Source organism: Myotis myotis, unplaced genomic scaffold (genome assembly GCF_014108235.1).
Source record: "Myotis myotis isolate mMyoMyo1 unplaced genomic scaffold, mMyoMyo1.p scaffold_m19_p_1, whole genome shotgun sequence".
In the NCBI taxonomy this organism is placed as follows: domain Eukaryota; kingdom Metazoa; phylum Chordata; class Mammalia; order Chiroptera; family Vespertilionidae; genus Myotis; species Myotis myotis.
In genome coordinates, this window is record NW_023416313.1 from 49,348,840 (window position 1) to 49,370,081 (window position 21,242).

At 42.2% G+C, this 21,242-nt stretch overlaps 1 protein-coding gene across 2 annotated transcripts in view; it reads right to left on the bottom strand.

Annotated features, from left to right (window-relative positions):
• Positions 1–1,661: 1,661 nt before the first annotated feature.
• SCARB2 (scavenger receptor class B member 2) overlaps positions 1,662–21,242 on the bottom strand; it is a 62,726-nt gene continuing 43,145 nt past the window's right edge. The window contains exons 6-12 of one of the 2 annotated variants that reach the window (XM_036336999.1): positions 18,586–18,705; positions 14,518–14,687; positions 11,584–11,702; positions 9,527–9,600; positions 8,106–8,157; positions 6,014–6,172; positions 1,662–4,339 (exon numbers count right to left, since the gene is read on the bottom strand). In XM_036336999.1, coding sequence (XP_036192892.1) covers positions 4,301–4,339; positions 6,014–6,172; positions 8,106–8,157; positions 9,527–9,600; positions 11,584–11,702; positions 14,518–14,687; positions 18,586–18,705 — 733 coding nt within the window. In that variant the 3' untranslated portion in view covers positions 1,662–4,300. The remainder of the gene's footprint in view (positions 4,340–6,013; positions 6,173–8,105; positions 8,158–9,526; positions 9,601–11,583; positions 11,703–14,517; positions 14,688–18,585; positions 18,706–21,242) is intronic. The other variant, XM_036337008.1, reaches the window with a different exon arrangement.

Below are 21,242 nucleotides of genomic sequence, written 5' to 3' on the forward strand. Positions count from 1 at the left end.
GGAAAGACAATTTAGAGCGTTGCATTGGTATGCTGCAATTTGGGGGGGGGGGGGTGGCGGCTAGAATACATAATACACATACTGGTATAAAATATTCCTGGGAAGGTATATTTTTAAAAATGAGTATCTGGTGGCTTTTGGAAAGATGCATTGAGTGGCTAGGAGATGGGTGGAGGGAGACTTTCCATTATAAATCCCTTCTGTCTTTGAAAATGTAAATGGATGACCTATGCAGAATATTAAATGATGCTTCTAGTGGCAATTGCAGGAGTCCCAGTGAGAGCTCTGCTGTGTTAGGGTGAGGACAGTAGTGTGCTGGGCCACATATCTGGCGCTTCGGCCAGACGGGTCATGCTATGCTGTCTGTTCCTAAAACACATAGATAGGAAGGTGCTGACATCAGGCCAGGCCTTGAGATATGGTCTCATGGCCCCTTCCCCACACGCAGGCCTTCTTTCTCAGAAGGCCCGGAAGTCTCATTCCAAATTTGGGAGACAAAGGACTGGAAAAGTATAAATAAAGAGAGTTTCCTCCATATTGGGGGCCCAGAATTTAAAAGACACATTTTGCTCTGGGCCTCCACAGAAAAAATTTGATAATAAAATGTAACTCTTGCAGTCAGCACTGCAGTTCGGCCTCTGCTCCGGCAGGGTGCTGTAACTGTAGTCGCTGGCCATGGAAATCGGGGCTGCAGTTCAGCCCTCTGCTTCAGCAGGGTGCTGTAACTGCAGTCAGCTGGCCAGCTTAATGAAGGCTCTTAAATTTAAATTCTGAGTCGGTGGTCTGTCTCGCTGAGTGAACCCATAACAGGAGCAGAGACCGAGAAGCATGTGAAGCGCTTGATGGATGGATGCGGAGGGAAGGAGATGGAGAATGTAGCTAGAGTCCCTGGTTCCTGGCGTGTACAGCTGGGTGAATTGAGATGCCATTCCCCAGCAATGGGAACTGGGGGAGAAGACAAGGAAAAACGAGTTCCTTTCTTTACTTGCTGGACTTGAAGACAAGCTGGGTGAGGATATCCATCAGGTGGTTTGGAAATGCGAGGCGGAAGGTTAACAGAGCAAGTCAATAGGATTGTCAGGGAGGGAGTATAGAGAAGAGACAGACTGCAGAAGTGGCAGGAGATAGGAGAAGAACCAGAGCAGAATCCAAAATTTCCTGGAAGCAGGCCTGAGTCAGGTGTGAGTGCAGGCAGACTACTTGGAAGGAAGCAGCAGTGAGGGGGCCAGGAGTGTGAGGCGAGGAATGCAGAGGTGGTCACAGGAAGCAGTCCCCGCTGTGGGCAGTCGTAATTGGGGAACCTTGTAGAATGAGCCTGAGCACTGTCCCTCCGAGGACTGGGACAGTGATCAGCTCACTCCTGCCCCCTTTGCTTGAGCGTGTCCCTGGGAGTATGAATTCCCCATGCTCCTGAGACCCTGACCCTGACCCTGACCCTGACCCTAACCCTAACCCCAACCCCCCAACCCCAACCCCAACCCTAACCACTACCCCCCAACCCCAACCCCAACCAACTGTCCACCACAGTTGAGATGAAATCAGAGGTGGCCCAAGGGGTGGGACTCAGGCCTACGTCGGACAAGAGGGCAAAGAGTGTCTTTCAAACAGAATTCCATAGACAACTGTATGTCTGATGACATAACGTACAATTTCCAGTGCAATTTCATATAAATGGTTTTTTATTAGTGAAATACTTCATTGCATTAAGGGTAGAAATAAACATGTCAAGAATCACATGAAATGAACCAACTATACAAGCTACATGAAGAGCATTCAGGTCAGCCACAAGCAATTAACTCCAGTAATAACACCCAGGGGGCCAAGGATGAAGGTCACCTTTTGCAGAACTCATATCTTGAGCAATGTAAATAAAAAATTAGCCTCCCTTACGTAAAAGCCCCGATAGGGGTTAGTTGTATGGTACTTGCTCCACTTGACCATTCGTGATCTTTCTAGAAGTGACGAAATAAAGCCTGGAGCGGGGAGGGGGGACCTGGAGCTAAAAGTGGCCACGCCTACTTCCCCTGCCCTGTGTTCAACTCCCAGTTTTCCTTGGGAGAGTGAGGTAACCTTTCTCGGTTTGGCTCCTCCCTAAGCTGAGTATCATAATACAGGACGCCGGGGTTCTGTGACTGTGACAATCACAAAGACTTTGGAGGTCTTTCCAGGAAAATGGCTCCAAGAGAGTGAGCGTGAGGAATAATTTGTTATTTTCATCTAAAACCAAGTAGGGAGTACATTCATGCTTCTTAACCAATCTGTAATCTTGACTGCAGTTTATGGGTTTGCCACAGACTTCTCAGAAGGCAAATATCAAATGTGATGTTAAGGCAAGTAACTTAAGAATCATATAGGAATAGTATGGTTTTGGTCTTCCTGTCTGTGGATTCAGTCTAAAGGTAGATATCATTAACTGTTAACATTCACACTAAAAATTTCCTCCTCACAGATGATTATATCCTGATAATAGGATGAACTAATGAGTAAACACTGACTTATCAGGTTTATTAGTGTGGAAAAGAATAAGATATGTCAGTTATCTAGTTAAATATTGATAAACTTAAAAAAATCTAGATGTTTGGCATTATTGAAGATAAAACATTTTCAAATTAGTTTTTCACGTTTTGTTGATTTGGGGTAACTATAGGTTCTATCTTACTTTAATAGAGATGTTAAGATTTTAACAAATTGCCCCTTCAAGAAGGGAAACATATTACGTGTTGCTTTAGTGTACAGAGGGAGAGTTGGGGCAAATAAGCTAAAGCGATTTATTACTCTATACAGGGATCAGAGGCTGTATTTGTGAAATCCATAGCTTTTTTTTCCTTCATTTGCTTACACTGAAATCCAGTTTTAAACAACTCCTGTAGAATTATTCAGTTGTTAAGAAATTCTCTGTGCACTTTGCCAGATAACTGTGTAGATTTCTCAATCAAAAATATTAAACTTTGAGAATTAAAAAAAAATTGCCCTTAAATAAGCTTGAATTCTGTAACATAGGATGGTTCCCAGTCTTCTGATTTAGGTCACACCGGAAACCAAAAGGTCTTATCAAGAGAGGTGACTTCGCTCTGGTCCCAACAGACCTTTATAAAGTACTTTCTGTGCAATATTTTAAAATAGTGTCATTCTGTCAGCAAGATGATTGTCACAGGAAGTGTAGGGCACATTTTTCTCTCTTCAGTAAGTGACAGTGAGCCACAAAACAACAAAAGGAACCGAAACTGAGGAAAGAACAACTTATAAAAACGATTTCAAAGTAACCAAAAACACTGTCCCAAAAGAAACATCTCTTCGGTGTAGTCAGACTTCCTGAAATTTATGTGCCACTTAGGCTGTAGATGCATGGACTTCCTATACTCATAAACAATTTTACAAATAATCAACAGTACTGTAATTGATACAGTGTTTTATTTGGCAAGGGTGATTGGGGGGGTGTCAGTTATTGATTACATTCTTCCAGGAGCACCTTGCCACATCAAGATCATTTTAACTAAAATAACAAGCTATCCACAAATCTCAGAACTAGCATTTAGTTCTATTCTATATGGAAATATCTGCACTGTCCCCACCAACATTATCTCTGCATTCTTTCAGTTCACAAAAGCACAAGTAAAAAATCCTCAGGTATTTATCACTATGGACTCATTAGGTGCCTCACTCCACCCACCCCCTTCCTCACTAGGTTCTTACCAGGTATGAAAGTAGAAGACCAAATTATTTTCCTGGAGGAATGAAGAATTGACAAATAACACAGAATGCAATATATAACTTTTTTAAAAAGAGGAAATTGGGTGCATTTGAATGATGTACTCAACAAGGCTACCATTTTACCCTGGGCTCCGAACTCTTATTCTGGTTTTGGGATGACAGGAATGGAGGAATACAACAAGAAAATGGTATTTATGTATTTGGAGTACAAAGTTTAGTGAATGAAGCATACTGAATAAGGTTAGACCAAGTAGCATTAACAAGTGATGCAGACATTATAACCACAACAGTGGTCACAAAATTCTGGAGCTACCAGCACCCAACAACAATAAAATTACTATACAAGAGTTTATTAAATACTTGCTAGACACATGAAAAACAAAACCCTTTGCCAGGGACCACGGATCTGAGAGCCCAGTGGCTAAATCAACCTGTTCTTTGAGCTCCGGCCAAATGCTCTCATCACTTGCCAGTTCTGGTCCCCTTCCTTCTCTCAACAGGCAAAGAGCCTGTGAGAACGCGATGGTTTCCACGTCTGATCCAGATCAGGACAGCTCACCAGGGTTCCTTCGCGAAGCTCAGGCCAGGGTTAGGTTCGTATGAGGGGTGCTCTTTCATCTGCAGTTCCCTGCGACGCAGAAAGGAGAGGACAGCAAAGTTAGGCCTCCAGGTCAGAAACATGTTTCCACGTGAAAAGTAGGGGGCGGGGAAGGGGAGACGGAAGGAGGAAAGACTGATTGGAAGGCTGTAGGTCATGGGTCGTCCCCCTCACCTCTCTCTTCTCTCAGACTGATTTTTCTTTAACATTCAGGCCTAACCCTCTTGAGGAGGCCTGTCCTGACCACCCCACCCCAGATCCCAGAGCAGTCAGTCCCGTTCCCTGTACTGATTCGGACTGTAACCCTCATCACACTCAATTGAATTTGCTTCCTTCCTGATTGGAAATCTTCCAGAGAAGAAAGTCTTGCTCAGTCATTGCTTGCTTGTTGAATAGGTGGAGATGGTTAATTGTAGGAGCAGTGATAACATCTACATGGGCTTTCATCTGTGCTTATGGAAAGGTCAGGCTGGAAGTGAGATCCACAGGTAGAAATGGCAAAATACGGGTATATGAAGTACAGCATAGGGAATATAGGCAACCATATTGTGATAACTAAGTATGGTGCCAGTGGGTACTGGAAATGGGGGGGGGGGGGTACTTTTTAAAGTGTATGATTGTGTAACCACTATCCTATACACCTGAAACTCATACAAAATAATATTGAATGCAAACTATAACTGAAAAATAAAATTTTAAAAAACCGGAAGAAAAAAAAAAAGAAATGGCCTCACACCTAATTCAGTGTAACATGATGGGCACGGGTTAAGAAACATAATGGAAGGACATGGAAGAAGGGGAAATCTGTGTTAATATTATTCAGGTGGTTTCAACCTAGCATTTCCTGCTTCACATGGGGCTCAGACAATGAGCTGAGGCGGCTAGGGGGAAAAATAAACAGCCTTTATGGCTAAACGGGAAGCTGCTGAGAATCTGAGAAAGGCTCCTACAGACAAGGCTCACTGAAGGTATTTAGACCCTGGGTTGGCCTGCTGGCCACTGGGAGGCCCACCCAGCTGTGTGTATCGCATCCATTGGGGCTGCTCCCGTCCCTCCAGGAAAGGAACTACAACCCCTGTGCTAATCGTTTATGAGGCAATGACGACTCAGAGGTGGGTCTTTGATGACATCACAGATTCTTCCCAAGCAGGTCCTGGTTGCCTTGCCCTGCGACCTTTGAGCTGTTTTTCTTTGATCCTGTAGCTAATGTTTACTAAGCTCTTACTAAACACTAGCACTGGGCCAAGTGCTTTATGTTTGAATCACGGAATCCTCACAGAAACTCCTAAAGGAGGCTCGCGTATTCTCTCATTTTAAAGATGAAGAAACTGATGCACAGTTTCTAGGGACACACAGGGACTAAGCGGCAGCACTAGGATTTGAACCTAGGCAGCCTGACAGCAAATGCCAGGTACTTAGCGGTGATATAGTATACAGTCTTCCTTTTCTTTCAGGCTACTTCCAAGCACGTAAAGCTTACTCCCAGGGGTTCCATTCCCTCCACAGGAGCCCCAAACACTGGACAGTCCCATTCTATCTCTCCTCCTTGCTTCTTATTTTGCCCAGCAGTAATATAAGCATGAAATCGCTGTGCCCGGCATAAAAGCTCAGAATCCACCCTAATGAGCCAGCTGGCAGCCCGTCAGTGAAGCCCAGCTGAATTTTAAAGTTATCCAGTGAGAAGTTCCTCCAGCCTCCGCTCACCTCATCCATGAATCCCTGTCCTCGGCAGGCAAGCCAGGTGAAGATCAAACCGAAGAACACACCCAGCGCCATGACAATGTAGGGTACGTTGCTGATGATGGAAGTGGTGTTAATCACAGACTTCAGGCGGCTTGCATTCTCTTTATCAATGACAACGCTCTAGGAACAAGAAAACAGTATTGCCTTGATTACCAAACATCCAAGGTATAACTTCTTTTTGCTATCTTTCTTCCAAATCATTAAATGCAATTTGGGTACGTTCTCCTGTTAGCAAACCAGAGATCCTGAAAATCCATTTATAAATTAGTATAACCAGAGGGGACATTTATTCATTAACTCACTCACTCCCTTCCTTCCTTCCTTCCTTCCTTCCTTCCTTCCTTCCTTCCTTCCTTCCTTCCTTCCTTCCTCCCTTTTTCTTTTTCTCTTTTCTTTCTTTAAAGAGCACACATTAGTTTTACAAAATGTAAACCACTCAGTTATTTTTTACAAAGTTGTTATCAGAAAACATTTTACAATACATTGGCAAGGAAAATGAAGCAAATTAAAGACAATGTATCAGTCTGACTCAGGTTTTGTGAAAAGTTATTTTACTTTTTTTCCCCTTTCCTTGCTTTAATCTGTGTTACGAAATTTTCTGGAAAGAACAAGTATTTTTAAGGAAAAGAAAAAATAATAAACACTTTTAAAAATGCTGCTATTTACAACAAAAGCCAGGCAATTGAGATTTATTAAGGGGGAAACCCACAATTTCCCCTCTTGAAACCAGGTTGAAGAGAGAGGGAAACTGAGGAGGCAGAACTATAGTCAATGTGATGTGTGATTCAGAAAAATATTATCATTGTGTCTTAAATGGGTGTTTTCTGAGCTTTCATAATATGCTTTTATTAACAAAACTTCAATTTACACCTAACATTTAGGATAATACTTCATTTATTTATTTATTATTTATTTATTTATAGAGAGAAAGGGAGAGAGAAAAATAGGTTTGTTGTTCTATTCATTTATGCATTCATTGGTTGCTTCTCGTATGTGGCCTGACCCGGGAAGAAATCGAAACCTTGGCCTATTGGGATTCTGGTCTAACCCACTGAGCTACCCAGCCAGGGCCTAGAGGTAATATTTCTGTGTATACTGCAAAAGAAGTATTTTTCAGGGAAACTCCTTTCGTTTGAACTAAGACAGGATCAGTTTCTTACATATTTGCTTACCAGAACGTAGAAGAAACTCTATGCTACGATGAAGGCTGAGGCAACCTTGTATCACTGAAATTTAATGGGCATATATCACATTTGTTTAACCATTTCTTATTATTTTATTTTTTGGTTAATCTTCACTGGAAAGTATTTTCCCATTGATTTTTTCAGAGAGAGTGGAAAGGAGGGAGGCGTGGGGACAGGGAGAGAGAGAGAGAGTAAGAAAGAGAGAGAGAGAGAGAGATGTGAGAGGGATTGGTGTGAGAGAGACACATCGACTGGTTGCCCACCGCACACTCCTGACCAGGGGCAGGGATCAAACCTGCAACCCAGTACCTGACAGGGTGCCCCAGCTGACACGCTGACCACTGGAGGCACCACCAGAGCAATGGAACCATTTCTTTAACCACCTCACACACAGTTTTTATTAATGTTGCCATTCATTTTAATTGTTCCCTCTTCCCTCCTCCTCAGCTAATGCACAGTAAGCTGACGACATTTTACAAACTGGCGGGGTTTCAAAGGAGGAGACACACAGAAGGGTTCACTGGAACATCTCTCTGCGTGTTGACTTTATTGTTTCAACAGTGGCTGACATTGCTTCAGGGACCTTTCCATTTTGTTTCTTGCACAGCCAGCTTCCCAGGAGGAAGTTTTACCCAAACAACGTGCTCAAGAAGGGAAACTTCTTTCCATTCATTTTCAAATCTCAGACATCAAGTGCATTCGTGTGAACACAAAGAAATTTTCAGAGGACAAGCAGGTTTTTAAAAATCACCTTTCCCCTCCACCCCTCACATCTAGCATGACACACAGCTACAACAGTAGACTTCGACATGGAATGTTCCCCAGCTTCCACAGGTAAAGCCAGCCCGAGGCCCTCTCCCAGGACTCACCTCATTGACATACATCACTGGGAAAACCATGGTTCGGATGTTGCCCGTTTCACTGCAGGGACAAAAGATGAGATCTTTTAGAAACATCCTGATGGTGCGGGCACACTGGTCTGGAGAGACACGCTTATAGGCAGATGCGAGCACACTTATTTCATTAAATTACTCAGAATTTAAAGAGACTTGTTAGTGATCTTTGAGAACACATATTGTTCAGAAGTTAGATTCCAGTCTATCAGTGTAGCAATTCCAAGTGTTGCACATTCATGTACACTGTTTTTATCAAAACACAAGATGCTGAAAGCAAATTCCTCAAAATGATTACAATTCTCCCAAGAGTCAGAGGGGCGGCTACGGCTGGCAGAACAGCGCTGCCAGTCCTCAGAATGTTTTGTGACTAGACTGCCAGGTATCATCTTCACAACAGCCCAGGAAAATCACTTAGTGTGCATTTACAAGCTCCGCACCAGTGTTTTCAGGGACATTATGTCATTTACTTCTCACAGTAGCCCATGTCCCAGGTTTAAGAGAGTAAATTATGGCTCAGAGTAATTTGTCCAGGACCACCAGAGCAAATGGTAGAGCCAGGATGGTAATTCTACTTTGAATCTAAAGCACCAGACCTTAGCTACTAAACTATACTGCCTCAGAAATACACACGGGTGACAAGGTGACAAATGCATTCATGCAACCCACATTTGCTTCCTAGAAATATCCGTGATTGTGGGCTTAAATCTAGTAAATTTGATGGGGGAACCAACCAAGTTTTATCAACAGAAAGAATAGGATAAATATATGATATTATGCATAGTTTTGTACCCTCTTTCTTCCATTCAACATTAAATCATAAGCATTTTCTCATATCAAAAAAATTCCCATTGAAAAGTTGGAGCAGGAAACTGTACTTAGGGATCCTAATTAAGCAGTGGTTTTTAGTTGGGAGGAAAGGCTGGACATGAGGCCATTTTAACTGACCGAGTGGAGCTTGTGGCTGGCCCTGGGCGGGAGCGGTGGGGAAGGAAGGAAGGAGGCAACCAGAGTCAAAGCGAGGGGAATGCTTAGTGGAGTGGCAGGAGCTAATTCTGTAGCCTTACTAGCTGTGTGAGTTCTAGCAAGTTATTTAACTTCTCTGTGCCTTGTTTTCCTCATCTATGAAATGGGGATAATATAAGGTTATTGTGAGAAATAAATGAGTTCATATATGTAAAGTACTTAGAACAATGCTTGATTTATGGAAAGCACTGTATATGCATTAGGTTAAATAAAATAAGTAAGTTACAAAACCAAGACTGGCCATCCCTCATCCCTGAGGGGTAAGGGTGAGTGGACTTAGAAGGGGGCTATCTCCCGCCCAGCATCAACCCCACCAGAAAGTCACTGCAGGGAAACGACCCTTTGCTTCTGTATAAAAAAGCAAAATTTACCTAAAGCCATCTATTTTTTTGACATAAACGTTGATTTGGAACCTCTTGGCTGCTCTTAGGATAAATCCAGTCAACTGCAAACCACAGAAGTAGAAAGAAAACATGATTAAAACCACAAACACAATTGTTTCCAATAGCGCACCATTTCTGTGTGGCTCTGATAAACGAGGTGACCACTGCCGTGTTCGATAGGCACAGTGGGACACAGGGAACCCTGACCCCAGAACAAAATGATAGATGTGGATTATTTTTAGGTGCCTGGCAGACCAGTGTTTCTCAACTTTAGTATGCGCCTGAGTTCTTGTTAAAATGAAGGTTCTGACTCAGTAGGTCTGGGGTGGGCCTAAGATTGGGCATTTCTAACAAGCGCCCAGGATGCTGCCTCTTTGAACAACAAAGCCCTAGAGGACGCTGGCAGAAGGGAGACCTAACAGACACCCTGTCTGAAGGATGGTTGTCGCTGCCAGAGAACAGTGCCCAGGTGTGGTCGGGCCCACCCAGGCAGAGCAGCCGCTGCCGTCATCTAAGGTTATGGGACTGTGCCTCAGCCTTCGTAACAAGCACCTGCTAACAGTCTGGCTGATGAAAAGGAACTTACTGGTGGCTAAGAGAGAAAAGGGAGAAAACCACACCTGATCTTAATCACAAAAATAAGAATACTGACTTCTCAGATACACATGAACTGAGTGTAGCAAAGAGTGAAGTCCCCCTGAATTGCTGTGCTAAGAGAATGTTTTGCTTTTCTCTTATTGTGCCATGTGTTCAAAAGCCCAAGAATGAAGACATGTGGCCTTTAATTCAGTTCCTACAGTGAGAGGCTGTTGTTACTGTACACCAGGGGTGGGGAACCTTTTTTCTGCTAAGGGCCATTTGGATATTTATAACATCACATAAAATTATCAACTTAAACATGAGCCTGCTATATTTGGTCAAACATTTAATTAACTCACCCCTAATGCCTTGGCAGGGCCAGACCAAGTGATTTTGTGGGTCTTATACGGCCCATGGGATGGACACCCCCCATTCCTGCTGTAGACAGTCAGGGAGCTCCAGGAGTCTCCCCCAGACAACACAGGGGGGAGGTTCTCACACTGAACACGCCACAAGCTAGAAAGATGCATGAACAGGGCCCATCTCGTGAAAAACTAGAAAGATAATTGGGTGGAAAAAAAGCCCTCCCCTCCCCTTCCCTATAAGAACCACAGGCTTGAGCTGGAAGGAGAGATGGCCTTTGAGACAGGAGTCCACCATTCTCCCAGGTCATGGCACTTGAATAAATCTATTTCCTTTCGCATCAGCACCTGTCTCACAAGTTTGGCTTTCATTACAGCAGGCAACCCAAACTGCGTTTTTGGTGACACTGTCACACTGTGAAATGATACTCATATCCTTTTATGGTTTTCTTTTTTCTCTTCTATGAATATAGGATTAAAGTGTATGCATACTTGATGCCTTTTAAATGAATAGTATATAATAAACTCTTAAAGGAAGAGGTTTGCCAAAAGTAACTGAAGCTAATATATACACAAGGTGTCCCCCAAAAATGTACGCACATTCTAACAGCTGATAGCTCAATCAATGCTTCTTTTTCAGATTTAACCCACTGGAATTAATCATTACCTGTATACATTTTGGGGGGACACCCTGTATTTAAGTTTTAAACAAAACATTTTTGGCAGTAAACAGGAATGTCTTCAATCTTGCTGATCGGTGCCTCCATGGGAGAAATGTATGTATGTTGAGGTCCAAGGCTGGTGACAGAAGATTGACCAGGTTACCTGGGTCCAATCTCACTTGTTTTCGGTGATGGAATGTTCACTGTTGCTGTTTTGTTAAAGCAGGTTTGCTGGTGTTTCTGTACATTAGGTTGACAGAGTTCAGCCTTCCAAATGGAAGAATCGGAGGCTATACATTACATTGCACTGAGCTGAGTTTTCTACATTGGCGTGTATATGAAAGGGAGACAGTAGACTTAAGAGAGCTAAGGACAAAACCATGACCACTGAATAGACAAAATGAAACATATGGTCTTTTACCAGAAAGAGGTGTTTACTCACAGGATTAATGTCCACAAACGTCTCATGATGGTCCTTATTTGGATGCATGCCATCTATGGCAGACACAAAACTCTGATCTGCTTGGTAGAAGTGTGGGAAGGATAAAATAATAGGTGCACCTGCGTTTTAAGGAAAACAGAAATGAATGATGTGGTTCTGAAAAGGCTACGATAAATATAAAGTTTCTGCCCACAAACCTGGTTCCTAAGGGGGAAAAGGCTACACATAAGTAAACTTGGGTTGGAGAGGGCAGGCTAAAATTCCATTCTACACCTCCTCATGCAGGGTTTATACTCCATTTTCTGACATTTCAATATTTTATTCCACAATATGTACTGAAGTCCCAGCTAAATTATTCTTTAACAAACATTCAACCTATAAAAGTAAATGCTTTATACACATTATTTTAATTAATGTTCCCAGCAGCCCTATGAAGTTAGAAATATTCATTTTGCATTTGAGGACAGTGTGGTTCAGAGAAGAGACAAAATTTAGCCAGGGACATCCAGCTATCAGTGACAGAGGTAGAATTCTAATTGAATAATGGATGCTTTATTTTAGCTCAAAGCACTTCAAACCCCGTTTCAACTACAATTCTCTACCAGTAAATGACTTTTTTTTTTTTTTGCTTGCTTTTCTGTTTTTACTTTATCTAAGATAGGCTTTGTTCTCCAGCATATGTTGGTGCAGAATGTTTTAAGACTGTGCTTGGTTCTGACATCTGCCCAGCCTCAGACTAGATCAAGGTCTGCCCACATGAAGACTCTGATTGTGTTTTGTTTGTTTGTTTGTTTGTTGTGTGTGTGTGTGTGTGTTTTGCCTTTCCTATTCATTTTACAAAAGAAGTAGGGAAACAATTATTAAAGAAAACCTATTCTAGATTTTCCTATTGAGGAGGAGAGAGGGACCCTATAATTACTTCTAGTAAATATATTTTTGAAGAAAATAGCTTATTGGCTAGTAATTTCATTCTGTTTACACATCCACCAGTTCCATAGCTCAACATACACATCATCTGTCACACACACACACAAGTGTTTTGCTCTGTACTACTGGTTTCACAAAGCCATCATTTCCTTCTTTGTGGCCTATAGTCACCTTTAAAATATATTTTTAAAACTCTATTGAGGGTTTACTAAGGGCCAGACACAGTCTTGTGTGTTTTACCTCTATTATCTCTAACCTTCACACAAGCTTAAGGAAGTTATAATTATCCCCTTTTATATGAATGAAGAAATTGGTGTCTAGAGCCCTTCTCAACCAACTGGGCCAATTTACAAGAAAGCAGGATAGGACGCAACCCCACATCTCCCCGACTCCAGAGCATTCACTCATCCCACCATCCAAATTGTTACTCGAGGATTCAAAACACTAGAGGGCAATCCTGGAGAGGTAACATTCCGTCCACATTTGCTAATTAATACACAAGAGGCAAGAGGGAAAAAATTGACTGTTGCAAAGTAGAATATTCCTGTTTATTCAGCTATCAACTTCTTGAGGTAGCAGAACATTAACAAAACAAAAATACATCCACACTTATGCCTGGAGCCAGAGGCACATGGGCTGAGTGGACGGGGCACTATTCAGCCAGTGAGACAGTAGGTCAGGTCAGAGCAGAAACTCGTTCCCATTCATCTTTAGTCTTATCTCCAGATGAGGGGAGCCGCGATCCCTGGCACTGTGCTTCCCGAACACGCAGGCAGCACCTTCACAAGGATCACCAGCAGCTCATGTTAAAATACAGATTCTGGGGCCCTGGACAGATATGATTAATGGTTCTCCAGATAACCCTGGTGCAAGGCCAGGGTTGGGAAGCGCTGCCCTCTCAGACAAGGATAGGGAGGATACTGCTGACCTCAGGCTTATCCCAAAAGGAGATTTTCAAACTAACTGGACAGGAGGACAGAAGTTAGCATGGTCCTTTATCCAGGAGAAAAGGACAACTTTATTCGGGAGAAAGGGGTTACCACATTTCTCAAGAGAAACTGTAAAGAGGAACTGTTGCCTAAGAAGAATCACAGCATGAATATCAGACCCTCGTTCCAACAAGGACTGGCTGGGAGACAGGATTTGATAAAAATCAAGTTCCCTCTCTGATCCCTGGTTTCCACAGTTATAAAAAGAGGCCATGGGCTCTCTCAAGCAGAGGTATTGTAAGTAATTATGCAGCATATGATTGCTAAAGGTAGTCCTCAAGAATAAGACAATGACGGTGTCAGTGGCACCACTGATAATTCTGCCTCGTTCATGGAAAGGAGCGGAGTAGCTCAGACATTGAGAAAAACGGAGAAATTTGCTTTGAAGTCATTGAGACTCTTTACCAACATCGGTGCTTTTTCATTACTGAGCTCTCCACTCCCTCCTTTGGCATTGTTTTGAATGTGATATCAGGTCATGCTTCTCATGTATTAACTATATGTAGGTGCTATATGTAAGTACATAAAGTACATACAGCAGTGACTGGGCCTAGTCAGTGCTAGTGACTGGGCCTAGTCCAGTGGTCGGTAAACTGTGGCTCGCGAGCCACATGTGGCTCTTTGGCCCCTTGAGTGTGGCTTTTCCACAAAATACCACGTGCGGACGCGCATGTACAGTGCAACTGAAACTTCATGGCCCATGCACAGAAGTCGGTATTTTGTGGAGGAGTCACACTCAAGGAGCCAAAGAGCCGCATGTGGCTCGTGAGCCGCAGTTTGCCGACCACTGGCCTAGTCAGTGCTAGTAGACATGAGCTATTATTAAGACTTCTAAACTGCTGCCAATAAAAACCATTGCAGGAAAGCCAATCATTTTATCTTTTATCCATTCTATAGCCAGGCTATGAAACGCTGTTCTCGCAAGGTCAGAATCGTCCTTACTGTGGGGCTGACAACGCTCTTGGCGGAAGAACACCAGTCCTCCATCCCAGACGCTCGGAATCATGTCACCTCTTACCGTTCTTGCAGATGCTGACATTCAGAACTCCTGAGCCCAGGCAGTTTCCTGCGGGTATACAGAAGCCGGCATTGTCGGAGGTATTGGCTAATGCTTCGTAAGGCACCGTAAACCGAAAGGCGGGCAGTCCCTGTACACTCTTATAGTCACTGAAAGTTATATGCACTGACCTGTTAGGGAGGAAGAACAAAAAGTCAGTGTGGGCTGCAGGCAGCACAATCTGGCCTGAATCAATACGTTAGCGACAGTTCTCAGGGACAACACAGCTAAGGCTTAGGGTAAGCGAAAGGGGAAGATGCAAAACGAAGCTGGAAAGGAGCTCCACACACTCAACGTGTAATAAAGGAGGAGATGAACTGTAGAGAACGATGTTTAAGAGGTAGCAACTGTGGGAATATCCAAACAAGGCCATGAAAAGAAATCCGTGGTAGAAAATTAAGAAGATGACATTTAGGCCCCGGCCGGTGTGGCTCAGTTGGTTGAGTGTCATCCTGTGCATGGAAAGGTTGCTGGTTCAATTCCCAGTGAAGGCACATGCCCAGGTTGAGGGTTCAATCTCCAGTCAGGGTGTATGTGGGAAACAAGTGATGGATGTTTCTCTCTCATATCGATGTTTCTCTTTCTCTCTCCCCCTTTCCTTTCCCCCCTCTCTCTCTCAAATTAATAAAAACATTTTTTTTTTAGAGATGACATTTAGAATGGAAATGAGTGGTCTAGACCAGCAGGGACACATGCCAGTGTGGGGGAAGCAGAAGCAAGGAACAGGAAGCAAGGGTGAGAGAAGCAAAGCCAAAGCCTGGCCTGGACAAGTGCCCCATGAGACAGATACCTGACTAGAATACATGCTTTTATATGCATTTCACCCAAATGAAAATAGTTTCACATTTTGCCCATCATCGATTTCAATGGAGGTCAACACATTTCTGCCTTCAGTTATGAATGGAGTTTCAGTGGTCCCCTGAAATACTAACCACCCTCATGTTTGCATAGCACCTGAGTACAGGTATAACCCCGAATTTCAGAAGTTGGCTTTATGCAACTTTACTTCTACCAAAAGCCTACATTAGTACTTGTTTTTGCTAACCAAAAGAAATCTGAAGAGGATTTTTGCTTTTATGGGAAAAGGTGAAAAGCGAAAATAGCATTTGTTTTGCCTGGCCAGCGTGACTCAGTGGTTGAATGTCAACCCATGAGCCAGTCAGGGCACATGCCGCCCCCCCCCGCCCGCCACCCCCTCCTCGTCCCCCGCCCCACCTTGTGGCTCCCCCAGTAGGGGGCGTGGAGGAGGCAGCTGATCAATGATTCTCTCTCATCATTGATGTTTCTATCTCTCTCTCCCTCTCCCTTCCTCTCTGACATCAATAAAAATATATTTTTTAAAAAAGAAAATTGGATTTGTCTTGCAGCAAGGCATTCATTATAATGGCAGCAAGTACTGGAAGCAATGAGAGTGACCCCACCAAGCTCCTCCCCCAGGAGTCACCCAGCATCTCAGCACCCAGCCCCATAGCTCTGAACTGCATCTATGAGCATCTGTGCTTTACCTCGATTTCATGTTGTGCATCTGTTAGCAAGATGTGTCCTAAGGTATCAGAAAAGACTAAGAGAGCTCATAAAGGTGTTATGCTTAGTATAAAACTGGACATAATTAAGCATATTTGGTATTTATTGGTGGCTTATGTTTTGTCTTGGAATGCTCAAAATATTTTTCATATAAATTAATGATAAGTGCTTTGCTTTATGACAAATCAGCTTACAAAAGGTTTCATAGGAATATTCTACTGTTGATAGTGGGGGAGAAACCTGTAACAGACAAAGCACTTTGTCTTAATCTATCCTTTAGCCCTTCATTTGAGAGGAAGTGCTCTCTGGGCCTCACTTTTTCATCTTTGAACCAGAGATGAGATACACCTCTGGCAGGGTTATGAATAACGTGGAAATTGCCTTCCACTCACAACCCCCCCCAATAGTATTTTTAAAAATGAAATATTTTAGGCAAACAGAATTGAGAAAATGCTATAATAAACACCTTTTATAACAAATATTACTCAGATAAATAAAAAATATGTTATGGGTACAACTGCAGCTCTCTGTATAACTCCTGATTCTAGTCCTTCTCTGTGTCTCCAGAAGAAACCACTATCCTGAATCTGGGGTTTACTCTTCCATTGAGATCTTTATGCTTTTCCATATGGACATATTCATAAACAGTATGTGGCACTGTTGGCTGTTTTAAAGTATTATATACAGAATGCCATGTTCTCTTTCTGTAATTTGCTTCTTCATTCAACATTATATTTTTAAGATTTTTTACATTAATGTAGATAGCTCTGATTTGTATATGTTAAATCCTATATGGTATCCCATCATACCATATAGCATTTAAAATATACTAGAATTTATTTATATTTTCACTTTTATAAGCACCTAGATTGCTTCAATTTTTTACCACTACAATGTTGCAATGAATTTTCTGTCTATTTCTCTTTGTGTGTATGTGTGTGTGTGTGTTTGTGTGTGTGCGCGTGTACATACATATATATATATATTCAAGCTGGGGAATCTATGTAGGACAGAAGTGCAGAATTAGGGACTTAACATGTCTTTGGCTTTACTAAACACTGCCAAATGGTTCTTCAAAGTGGTTTTTCCAGATAAGAATGTGTTTCCTCTGTGCCAAATCTTTTTAAAAGAAGCCTCCTACTGCCCTTCTAGGTTCCCTTGTTTCATTCATTGCACACCAATGCGTTTTCAATTCCTTTGGTGCTTCCACAAATATTTATTAAATGGAGCAGCCAGCTGGAAAGGGTCTAAACCAGTGATTTTTCAACCGGTGTGCTGAAAGAATTTATAAAACATGTAATACCTGACTATTTAGTCAGGGGCACTGACCTCTTTTCCCTTAGATTGTCAAATAAAAAAAATGACAACATCCAACACCACAGTAGCCGTCTGGTTTGAAAGAATCAAAATTATACCTTTCCTTTTTTTGGTCAGATGGGCAAAAAAAAATATATTTTGTGTGTGTCATAGAATTTTAGTAATTAGTTTATGTGTGTCATGAGATGAAAAGGGTTGGAAAATTGCTGGTCTAAACCATGGCACAGATAGCGGGGTGGAGAGGTGAGGATGAATGCAAGAGCTATTTCTGAGGAGGAACAGATAGCATTTGGTGACCGACTAAATGCAAGAGAGGAGGGATATTTACAGTGTTCCCAGTGTCTCTGGCAGGGCTGACTGGGTAGGTGGTGCAATTCTGTGAGCTATGAAACACTCAAAGAACAGCAGTTCTTGAGAATATTGAATCAACCGTGTCAAGCGTGACCAGGTCATTTGACTTAGAGGAGTTTCATAAAAAGCCTTGAAAGAGCGAGTGGGGGAGGAACTGGAGGCTGTAGTTCAAGGGTGATGGGTGGGAAAAGCACAGTGGGAGATGGGGATCAGGGTGTGCAGCAGGGTGCCCCTCTTCCCACAAAGACATAATCATGTTCATTTGTCGAGAAGGAGCTGGCAGTAGAGAGGGAGAGATTACAGGGCGAGTGAGAATAGATATGATCAATGGCAAGGTATAGCTAAGCTAAACTCTAAATTATGGAGATACCAGTACAATTTATTTATCTTTTATGTAGAGATTATCTGTTGACTGGAAAAAGATCAGGTCAAATTTCATGCTTGAATATCATATTAACTAATAGCTAGCACTTAATTTTATTTACTGGGTGACAAGCCCTGGGCTAAGTATTTTACTAACAGCAATTCATTTGTCCTCATAACAACTCTCAAGGTAGGCAACTATTTGTAGCCTCATTTACAAATGAGGAAAGTGAGGCAGAGTCATTCAGTAACATTCCCAAGGCCACACAGCTCTAAGTGGTAGAGCTGGTATTTGAACCAATGCAGTCAGGCTCTGAGGCCCATGCTGCAAACCACTGCTCCACACTGTCTCTCAATATGCCATCATCATTTATCAGGGACTAACCATGAATATCCATGCCTCATAAGTATAGCTACATAGATTCCTCACACTTTGGGTGGTCTTGCAGTCAAAGGTATTTTTAAAGTTCTTACCTGCAAAAATCAGATGGAAAGACATACAGGACTTCGTCTTTCGTTATTAGTGGGTGAAAAGTATCACCGTCTGTTCCATTAATCATGTTGCATTTGTCTGTTGTCCACCAGCCAAGTGACCTGTAATTATAAGCACAAGAAAGAGACAAGAGGATCAAATGTGATTTTAGTGGTTTTTTGTTTTTGTTTTTTCAAATGATCAGGACTCCTTGAGACTCAACTAGGAGGAGCAGGCTATCCACAGAATCTCATTCACATGTGACACAAGGGTGAGATTGGTTAGGGACTGAATCAAGATTGGGAAAATAGGCTCCTGACCCTCAGGTCAATTTTGATAGAGGCAAAAGCCAAAAATCCCCTTTTCTTTCCTGAAAAAGGGTATTCTACATGGAAGTTTAGAAATTGCCATTTACTTAAAACAATGATCTAATTTAGCATTATTAATAGCCTGACAGACAAGCTCTGGACAGATATGTTCATCTCTTAATATTCATGACAGAGCATTAACTCTGTCTTCCCTCGGAACAGGTCTCTGTCCCAAATTAACGGGGAACTTCTCTTGGGTGTCAAGAGATAATTGTTAATTGGAAGATAGTTCTAAGGAATTTATACAAATACTAGTGGCCCGGTGCACGGATTCATGCACATTGAAAGGAAATTAATAAGAAGAAAGATTCGTGCAGTAGTTCCATTACTGCAAAAAATTACATGTCAAAATAGTATATATAATATAGTATTATAAAATTAAAATACATGTGCGATTGGCGCCAGCAAAAGCTTTATATGTATCGCGCATGCGCAAGTCAACATTTATTTTTAAATTGCCAGTGTGTGTCACATGTACCGGCCGGTTGGTCGGTCGGTTGGTTGACGTACGGATGTATGTACGGTTGGTCACTTAGCCTTTTATATATATAGATAAGCTCAGAAAAGTTAAAAATGAGAGGATTAAGATACAGAGAATAGATGGAGAAGCTCCAATAAGTGTTTAACTGTTTTTTTTCTTTTGGGGGGAGGGAGAAAATAGAGCAAATTACAGAGAAGCAGTAAGTGAAGAGATAATTTCTGAAAGTTTTTTAAAATTTAAGAAAGATATGAGGCCTTGGATTGAAAGTATGTCCCAAGGGCCAAAGAGGATGAATACAAATAAATTTAGATCTGGATATGTTGTAGTAAAAGTGCAAAAGACCAAGGAGAGAGACATCAAAAGTCAATGGAGTAATATCTTCATAATTTTGAACTGTCGACCTAGAATTCTATACCTAACTAGTCATTTAAAACTGAGAGTGAAATTTAGACATTTTAAAATATGTGAAGTCTAAGAAAGTTTACCACCCACAGATCCTTTCATAAAGAACTACTGATGCAGGGTTTCTCAACCTATTAACCCCATTGATGTTTTGAGCCTGTACATTGTAGGATGTTTAGCAACATCCCAGGTTTCTACCAGTAGATGCCAGTAGCACCTCCCAGTTGTGACAACCAAACATGTGTCCAGACATCACCAAATGTCCCGGAGGGGGCAAAACTGCCTCTGGTTGGGCACCACTGTATGAATGGATACTCTTCAGCAAGAAAACTAAACCCAGAAGAAGATTTGAGAAGGAAAAAAAAAGTGAGGCAAATAAAAGATGTTGGCAATTAATAAAAAATGAACTTTTTCATTATATTTGCCTCTTTAAGAAGGTAAAATAAGTCATAGACAAGAATAATAAAGTGTGTGTGTGTGTGTGTGTGTGTGTGTGTGTGTGTGTGTTTAAGAAATGAGTAAAGTTATTGTCTTATTTGGAAGGAGAAAAAAGACAATACATAGCTTTAGATTTTGTTAGAAAAATATTGTTATCTGAATCATAAAAATCTAAGGATAGAATAGTCATAAACAAGAAAAAATAAGTCCAAATATACTAAATAAGATAGCATTATACCATATATGTATCCGTAATTATAACACATTAGAAAAGGATTAAACTATTTTAAGACTGAAAAAAATACAGAATGGGTTTAAAACAAAAACCAGCTACATCCTGTTTACTAGTAAATTTCCCTTCCAGCCCCGTTCCCCTCGGTAAGTCACTGTTGCCAATTTCTTATATATTCTTTTAGGGGTCTTGTATATTTGTGTGTGTGTGTGTGTGTGTGTGTGTGTGCGCACGCGCGCATGCTTACAAATATGTTTATGTACGTGATTTTTTAAATTTAAATTAACGGAGAAACTAAGATGGCGGCATAGATAAACACCGGGAAATTTCTGCTTCCCACAACAATCGATAAATGCATCAAAAACACAAGGTGGACATCATCCAGAACTACAGGAGGGCTGGCTGAGTGTAAATTCTACAACTAGAAGGAGAGAAAAGCACACTGCGAGCGGGAGGAGCTGCGGAGGTGGCGTGCAGAAGTACGGGGGCTCGCGCGCGCGCGCGGAAAGGGTCTGGCACCTTAGGACGCGGCTGTCTTTTTGAATCCGGAGGGAGACACAAGCTCCCGACGGCTCTGAAATCCGGTTCCGGGAAGTCTCTGGGGACCCAGGGCTCATACGGGGAAATACTGGACTGTCTGGCAGCGGGCGAGCTTGAGAGCAGCTTTCCCTCAGAGGTGCTTGCAGTCATTGCCGGGACACTGGGACCCGCGACTCCTTAGGGCAGGGCTGAGGCTCC